At 44.8% G+C, this 9,289-nt stretch overlaps 2 protein-coding genes across 2 annotated transcripts; one reads left to right on the top strand and one right to left on the bottom strand.

The window, feature by feature from the left end:
* Positions 1 to 4,327: 4,327 nt before the first annotated feature.
* Positions 4,328 to 8,447, bottom strand: LOC120924255 (protein ALP1-like). Its single transcript, XM_040335114.1, has 3 exons — positions 8,038 to 8,447; positions 7,852 to 7,953; positions 4,328 to 5,656 (listed from the first exon to the last, which is right to left on the bottom strand). Exons 1-3 carry the CDS (start codon positions 8,250 to 8,252, stop codon positions 4,777 to 4,779), a joined length of 1,197 nt encoding a protein of 398 aa, XP_040191048.1. The 5' UTR covers positions 8,253 to 8,447; the 3' UTR covers positions 4,328 to 4,776.
* On the top strand, positions 5,648 to 6,988 carry LOC120924264 (pollen-specific leucine-rich repeat extensin-like protein 1). Its single transcript, XM_040335116.1, has 2 exons — positions 5,648 to 5,860; positions 5,937 to 6,988. Exons 1-2 carry the CDS (start codon positions 5,754 to 5,756, stop codon positions 6,925 to 6,927), a joined length of 1,098 nt encoding a protein of 365 aa, XP_040191050.1. The 5' UTR covers positions 5,648 to 5,753; the 3' UTR covers positions 6,928 to 6,988.
* Positions 8,448 to 9,289: the final 842 nt, after the last annotated feature.

Genomic DNA, 9,289 nt, shown 5'->3' with positions numbered 1-9,289 from the left:
GATCTTTCACGATTCTCTATAGAGGACCAAAGGATCATCCTTTTTCTCAAATCATTTTTTTCAACATCTCTTTTTACAACATAAAAGTCTTACTCATTTGCAGGGCAGCCATCAGAAATGTTTGGGCCCCTTTCACAGCTTTAGGCCTGGGCCCCCTGGAGCCTGACCACCAACATTCCCCAGGGCTTGCCCATGGGCCATCCCACTGAATCCACACACTAACCACCTCACCTGTACACACTCAGCCCCCCTCACACCTGTATATATGTCAGCCCCCCCTTCCCCTTCACATCTGTATATATCAGCCCCACACATACACAAATCTGTAAACACACAAACCTCTGGCCCCTCCCTGTCCACAAACAGCCCCCCTTCCCTTTCCTTCACAGCCCCTACTTGTAAAGGAAATCTTCCTACCTAGTCTCAGCTCCTTTTCACAAAGCTGACATGTTGTCACACATGACCGAGAGTTCGGTCTTGTAAAATACTGTTCATAATCTAGAATTAAAGGAGTTGTAAAGGAATTTTTTTTTTCACCTTAATGCAATCTATGCATTAAGGTGAAAAAACATCTGCTGCTGCCGGCCCCCGAGCACCCGTTATACTTAACTGACCCCTCAAAAGTCCCGCGCGGTCACGATATTCTCTTCGCCACTCAGCCTGGCCGCTGATTGGCTAGAGCGGATGGATTGAGAGCAGCGCGGCCATTGGCTGGCGCTGCTGTCAATCACATCCAGTGACACAGCGCGCCGAGGGGGGGGGCCGAGTGATACAGTGAGCGGCTATGGCTGCTCGCTGTATCACAGGAGCGTGCCCGCAATTAGTGACCACCATGCGAGCTCTCACATGACTGTGGTGACTAATTGCGGGGAGGACCAGAGACAGCCGCCGAGGGACCCCAGAAGACATGGATCGGGGGCACTCTGTGCAAAACGAACTGCACAGTGGAGGTAAGTATAATCTTTTTTGTTATTTAAAAAAAAAATATATATATATATATATTTCCTTTAGTAACCATTTAACATTCGTGACGTGGCAATAGATGAAATGTCGAAATTCTCATCTTCTTTAATGGGATAATAATGAATCTGCTTTGCTGGTGCTACTGATGTAGCTATGCCAAACGTATTTTAAAAGACATTTGTTTTTTACGATCTGAAAATCGTTAATCAAAGCTCGCCAAACTTCTACTAACACGAAATTAGCAAAAGGAGCCCAAAGGGTGGCGCTTGAGAAATAGACTTCCTCTTTATACTCCCATATTACGTCACTATGTTCGTGTTTGTCAAATGACAATTTGCGCATCGTTAGTATGCTAGACAAAATCCTGCACACGCACTTTTGACAAAAGTACAACAATCAAACCGCGTGTACAAGGCCTTAGACCCCCATACACACTATTAGATTTTCTGCAGATTTTTGTCTTCAGATTTACCAAAACTATATAATATGAGGTCAAACCTTAAGAGTATCAATTTGTATGCAATCAGGCAGGCTCTTGCACTACATGGTTTTGTTAAATCTGAAGACAAAAATCTCCAGAAAAAATTATAGTGTGTATGGGGCTTAATAAACACAAGCAAAACTTGGAATCAAGAGCAGCACTTGTTTTTTTTGGAGCCATCTATGGTAAACAATAGACCACTTCATTTATTGAATATACTGCAAATAACATTTGTTTTATCAGGCAAGTAAAAGGCAGTGGCTCCTCCAACTGATGATACACACTACGCTAATCTGGCTCTTGTATTCAAAGTCAATTACACCATGTGCTCAGTGGTTAACTAATCAAATTAATTTACATAACACAATGCACAATGTTTTTTAAGTTAACAATGGCCAATTATTCTGCCTAAATTGGCATACAACTGTAGCTCTCTTTTATCTGTTTAATTAACATGTAATCAGACATACAGTTAAGCCTGGTACAGACTGAGATTTTTTTTTTCGTTCAACCTAGCAGGCTGAACGGAAAAAACCCCCCAAAAAAACGAAAGAGCCCAGGAAGAATCCTGTACTATCTGATGCTAGTACAGCGATCGCCCCCGCTGCGCTATTGTGTTCTGACCGTGACTGTTTCCAGTCTATACTTACAATAAAGTGAGGTTTCCGATTGGTATCCATTGGGTACACAGCCAGTTTGAGACAGTTCTTTCCTCAGACACTTATAGCTAGATTCAGGTAGAGTTAGGTCGGCGTATCAGTAGATACACCGACCTAACTCAGAATCTGCGCCGACCTGTGTTTAAATGTATTCTCAAACAGAGATACGCTGAAACATATCCAAGATACGACGGCTTGCGCCGTCCTATCTTAGGTTGCAATATTTCGGCTGGCCGCTAGGTGGCGCTTCCATTGCGGTCGGCGTAGAATATGTAAATCAGTAGATACGCCTATTCACGAACGTACGCCCGGCCACCGCAGTACATTTACGCCGTTTACGTAAGAGATAGGCCGCCTAAAGTTAACGCTGCACCCTACGTGGCGTAGCCAATGTTAAAGTATGGCTGCCGTTCCGGCTTCGAAATTCGAAAATTTTACATCGTTTGCGTAAGTCGTCCGTGAATAGGGATTTACGTCGTTTACGTCTACGTCGAAATCAATAGGCCCGTGCGGCGGACTTAGCCGCAATGCACACTGGGAAATGTAAGCGCCCGGCGCATGCCCAGTTCGAAAAAAACGTCAATCACATCAGGTCAAGCCTTATTACCATAAAACACGCCACCCTCAGACAAATTTGAATTAGGCGCCCTTACGCCCGCCCGCTTTAGGCTACGCCGCCGTAACTTAGCAGGCAAGTATTTTGAGAATCAAGTACTTGCCACGCTAACTTACGGCGGCGTAGCCTAAATACGCTAAGCTACGCCGCCGCCGAAAAGTTGCGGCCATCTCTATGAATCTGGCTATTAGTTAAAAAGAGCCCTGCATTTCCCTGAATTTTATACACAAGCTGCTGCATTTAGACCCCATTCACACCTTCGCGTTTTGTCGCATGTAGCGCGACGCGAACAAACGCCAGAGGGACAAAATACAATGTTAGTCAATGGGGACGGTTCACATCTGCACGCTGATGCGCCTAACGCGCATCGCCTGTAGTCAAAAGAAGTTCCGGACCCTTTTTTGTCGCGCAATACGCGCGATTTGCGCGTATTAGCGCGTTTTTTGTTTTCCATTGAAAGCAATGTAAAACGCCGGATACGCGCGTATTGCGCGACAACAAGCGTATGTACACGCGTTTTTGCGCCTTTGCTGCTCATATTTGAATACTGAAAATGAAAAAGAAAGTACATAATCTCAAACAGGAAGTCCCAAAATCACCATTTTGCCTATCAGTATCCCAGCAGCAAGCATGGCATCAGACCTCGGTGATACACTTTCTGTCCTGGAGACAGAGAAATTTATTAGCATGGTGAAGGAGCACACCTGCCTGTATGACATCAAGGATCCATCCTACAGTTTGAGAACAGTGCGGAGGAGGGCATGGGACAAAATTGCCTCTCAGATATATCCTAACTGGACCGAAATGGAAAATAAAGACAAAAAAGGTAAACTCCGGCGAAAAGTAAAATGAACATAAGTAGATATTATATTTGTTTTTTTTGGAAATTCAATGTTTGTATAGTCATACTAGGGGGGTGAGGAAGGGAATGTGTCCTCAATATAGTGTTCTAACCGTGTGGGAAGAGGGTAGACTGGTGGAGGTGACAGACCTGTGTCACTATCTGCAAGAGACAAAATGTGCCCGTATAATATTTGTGCTGACTGCCGTCTTGAAGTGGTTAAATAAAATATCTAGTGACACCACCTTTTGTAAGAACCTATGCTGCTGCACGAGTGTCAGGCCGGGTACACACGAACAAACATGTACGGTGAAAGCGGTCCGTCAGACCGTTTTCACCGTACATGTCTGCCAGAGGGCTTCTGTACGATGGTTGTACACACCATCGTACAGAAGTCCGCGCGTAAACAATACGCGGGGCGTGTCCGCGTCGTCGCCGCGACGATGACACGGCGTTGACGCGGAGACGTGGGCGGGCCTGCCATTTAAAGGCTTCCACGCATGCGTCAAAGTCATTCGACGCATGCGAGGGACAGCGGGCGCCTGGACATGTACGGTAGGTCTGTACTGACGACCGTACATGTGCGAGCGGGCAGGATTCCAGCAGACGGTTTTAAAACACGTCCAGGAATATTTGCCGGCTGGGAAAAGGCCCGGCGGGCAAATGTTTGCTGGAATTCGGCCCGCTCGCGCCCACACACGACCGAACATGTATGCTGAAACTGGCACGCGGACCAGTTTCAGCATACATGTTTGGTCGTGTGTACGGGGCCTCAGATTTGGCCGTTTGCTAGCCTTCCAATGTCCTGACGCACTATGCCCCCCATTGACACAAACAATGGGGCACTGCACTGTATTATTCAATGATAACAATGATGGTATACTATTCCACCTAGGAGGATTAGTATACCATCATTGTTATCAGTGCATCAGTACATCAGTTATGTATACAGTACAGTGCCCCCATTGGGGGGATACTCCCCTTCCTAGTAACCAACAACCCTATGTTACCACTGAGGCAGGACCTGTGAGTTATTGTTCCCATCCTGACACCATGACACCGATTTAAAAAAAACCTCAAAATAAAACAAACATGAGACTTCTTAATACATTAATAACATATTTTTATTTTATTTTATTACAACAGCATATGATGTATTCTTCAAAAAAGTACGTCAAGCATTGACAGTCTCACAGAAAAAGAATAATATTAATAATTAAATGGAATCCAGCTGCCATGGCACCTGTCCTTCAGGAGACATAAAATATGCGGCATACTGATCCCGTACATGGGAGCCCTGCCTGTTCCCACGGACACCAGTCCACTGAGCTCTTTCCAGAGTCTCAGTAACCGGTTCTTCGAAATCGAAGCCATCGCGCTGCCTCACAAAATTGTGCAAGGCGCACGCAGCTTTGACAGCCGTGACGGCATTCTGCATGTTTAACACTATGGGAGTGTGCAGAAGCCGCCACTTATTGGCAAGTATTCCAAAAGTGCATTCAACTACTCGCCGTGCCCGGGTTAGGCGGTAGTTGAATACCCTTCTCTCCTCTGTCAAACTATGCCCCGAATAAGGCCGCAGGAGGTTTGTCCCCAAAGAAAAGGCCTCATCACCCACAAAAACACTTGGTAGTGGAGGGCCATTTGTGCCTGGGAGAGGACGGCATTGTGGTAGGTCAAGATCATCTGATCGCAGCATTTGACCAAAGTTCGAGTTTCCAAAGATGGTTGAGTCCGCGCTGCTCCCATATGACCCAATGTCTATGTAAGTAAAACAGTAGTTTGCATCTGCTACAGCCATCAATACAAAAGAGAAATATTTCTTGTAATTGAAGAATTCACTTCCACTTCTCATGGGCTTCACAATCCTAATGTGCTTCCCATCTATTGCTCCGACACAATTAGGAAAGTTGCAGCGTTGCCAGAATACCTCCGCAATCTGTGCCCATTCCTGTGCAGTAGGTTTCTTGAACACTACCTCCTGGAGAACCTCCCATATAGCAGAGCAGGTGTCACGTATAATATAACTCGCTGTCGACTTGCCTATACGGAAGGCATAATGTAGACTTCCAAGAGACTGTCCAGTTGATAAATATCTACAAAGAAAATAATATATATTATTTTATTTTGTTTTTGACAGTGAAACTGATAAAAGACAAATGGAAGAGCTTTCGTGACGCCTATGCAAGATACATGAGACTGGTAACAAGTAACAGGAGTGGATCGGCGGCATGTCACATCAAAGAATACATTCATGCTAAGGAATTGGAATTCTTGAGACCTTCATTGAGTTTGGCGAGGTAAACTATTATCTGTACTAAGGACAGTGAGCGCAATTGGTATACGAAAGTTATAATAATTCATTTATATTTTCAGGACTGAAAACAGCTGGGAGGAAGCTGCTCCGACCGCCCCTGTCGCGATGGATAACAGCAGCCGAAATTCGTGTGATGAGACACTGGAGGGTCTGGAGCCGGAAAGCCAGTTGGCCAGTTCATCTCAATCTACGCCGGCAACACCTCTGGGAGAGCTGCAGACAACGCCAAGGCCGGTGCCGCGTGTAGCTGCGAGGGGGACCAAAAGAAAAGCTCCGGAATCAGACCCCAATGTGACAATGATGCTACAGATCATGTCAGAAATGAAGGACAGAATGGGTACTAATACTAATACCCCTTCATACGGAAACAAGTCGGCCCAATGTTTGGCGGAGTTAATGGACAGGGTTCCCAAAAGCCTACAAGCCGATATGCTGGCAGGTACCATACGGTACATCAACACATTTATTCCACCTGAAGAACCCTACCTATCCCCAGAACCACCACCACCGTATGGCCCCTATGCTAACCAACACCCGCAACATCTGTCAGCACCAACACTTCGTCACTTCACAGCACCACCTTTTCACAGCCACCTACCTCAACACGCACCACCTTACCCGACTCAGACGCCCACACTTTCTACCCACCCTCAACTACCAACACCACCTTCTGCATACACTTCCTCAACACTCCCTGATCCGCCTTACCTGCATACGCACACTTCGACAATGTCACCTTACAGACGCCCACAGACGACACCTTCTGCCTACCATCCCACGACTTCACAAACATTTCATCTACCTCCACAACCTCCTACTTACCCTTCTCGCACGACATACCCTTCCGATTACACACACCTGCCTACACTCCCACCTTACAATCCTCAACCTACACCAACACCACCACCACCACAACCACCAGCAACACCACCATCACGTTGGCCGCATGGTACAACATCTAGATCAGATTGGTCTAGTTTTGGCAAAGCCATAGACGCTGGCATATCGGTGGATGACCCAGGGGAATCCCCAAGTTTCCAAAAACTGTAATGTTGTGTTATCAGACTCTAGTTCAACTGCAGTCAAATTATTTGTTTTCTATGAGCTACGTTAGCTTAAAGTTTGTTTTTTGACCAAAAAATAAAAAAAAATAAAAATAGGATGAATATAGTTTATAATATACTTCCTAAAAAAATAAAAAAAATTGGACCTTGTAAAACGTGTGTTTTTTAATATTAGATGCATATACAAATATAATATTATTGGGTAATGTATGCAATAGTGTTTGTAGTGTTTGCTTTCTGCCTATCACGGAGGCCCTCTCGTCCGAGGACGAGAGGGCCCCCGTGATGGACGAACACTGAACACAGTGCCTCATAGGACGCTGAATGTTCCGCCTGTCACGGAACAGAAGATGTAGATGGCACGTCTTTTTGAAGACACATACGGGCAAGATTCGCAAAGGTAAGGGCACAGTCTGAATGGGTCAGGTCAGGACATGTAATGGGGCACAGTCTGTCATGTAATGGGGCACATTCTGTTATGTAATGGGGCACAGTCTGTCATGTAATGGGGCACAGTCTGAATGGGTCAGGTCAGGACATGTAATGGGGCACAGTCTGTCATGTAATGGGGCACATTCTGTTATGTAATGGGGCACAGTCTGTCATGTAATGGGGCACAGTCTGAATGGGTCAGGTCAGGACATGTAATGGGGCACAGTCTGTCATGTAATGGGGCACATTCTGTTATGTAATGGGGCACAGTCTGTCATGTAATGGGGCACAGTCTGTCATGTAATGGGGCACATTCTGTCATGTAATGGGGCACAGTCTGTCATGTAATGGGGCACAGTCTGTCATGTAATGGTGGCACCGTGATGCGAGTCATGAATAGTAGGAAGGGGGTAGGTAGTTATACGGTGAGTATAGAATTTTGTTATGGGCACTAGAGCATCATTTTGGAACTTTTTACCTCAGTGTGATGATAAGTCGCTCCACAGGGGGTATGGAATTGCGGAAATAGGTGTCCATCCTCTGTAATCTACCGCTGAGCAGTTCTAGCAACTCATCAAAACTGTTAATAAAAATAAAAACGTTTTTTAGTGGACATGGAAAGGTACAATGTCAAAAACAATGAATACAGATAATTTTTACAAACCTTTTCATAGACATTCTGGTGTAGTCCAGGAATTTCTCCTCGTGCTCTCGGAGATCTTTATAAAGGACCCAAAACTGTCCTGTTTCTTCCCGACCGGCAATAACAGGGTGGATCCAATATCTCCGTGCCCTCTTCCTTCTCCTCTGTCCCTGGTATAGCATATACGAGGTGGCAGTGACTGCTGCCATCATACATGCCATCTCATCGTCGTTCATTTTGGAATGGGAAGCACAATGATGACCCGGAAGAGGTATATTCACACAGGAAGAGGAAAATAAAAATCCTAGGATAGCAACAAGTGATGTCAGGGATTATCATTTTTCCTATTGGATTATAAGAAAAAATACGAGGAACAAAAACGTCGGTAAACGCTGTATGCAAACGCGCGCATACGCGCATATTCGCGCGACAAAACGCCGAAAAAACCGCTGAAAAAAACGCCTGAAAACGCCGCTATTGCCTACGCCTAGGTGTGAATGCAGCCTTACTGATAAAGATGGAGATAACCAGAAGCTTATTAGGGCTAATCAAAGAGTTACAAGTTAAATTATATATAAAAACTCTACTGTAACCAAGTGCCTGGCTTAGAGCAGGAATATAATTTAAATAATAATAAAAAAAAAAAACACACATTATCTGAATGCTCTTCAGTATGTTTAATAAGATAGCAATATTTGATTAACCTTTTGGTTAAAGCAGCTGGCAGTGGCTAGACTGGAACGCACCCAGGGACTTTTGACATGTCTATTGCATAAAAGGTAACAAAACCATAAAAAGGTTTGACTTGGCTACGTGTGTTCATTCCCTTGTGTATAGTCCGTGTAGATTTGTTCCGCTTTGTCATAGTACCTGTATTAGTAACATAACACAATGGGCGAGCCTGGATAATAAAGCTGAAGAGCTTTAGTAAAAACCTACTCATGCTTAGTAATATTCATGCTAGGATATTGAAGTATTTGTTGCCCTGGGAACTCTAAAAGAGGCAGTAAGGATTCTTCATCGTGGCCATACAATCCCTTTTCTCCACATGACACATCTATCTTTCAACATACTGTATATATACCTCCTGCATTTATTAAATTAAAGAAGGGAAACCAGAACAAGCCCTCATTGTTGGCAATTAGAGGAAGGATAGACGATCTTCTTGTGCATTCTTCTTCTAGGATACTGCAATTTGTGTATGGCGACCCTAAAGGTCATTTCAAAACAAGCAATTCCATCACTGATGACAACTCAGTAACAGGCAAAGTTG

The sequence above is a fragment of the Rana temporaria genome, chromosome 1 (assembly GCF_905171775.1).
Source record: "Rana temporaria chromosome 1, aRanTem1.1, whole genome shotgun sequence".
Taxonomy (NCBI): domain Eukaryota; kingdom Metazoa; phylum Chordata; class Amphibia; order Anura; family Ranidae; genus Rana; species Rana temporaria.
Note: the sequence above shows the minus strand (reverse complement) of the source record. Positions and strands in the feature narration are given on the sequence as shown.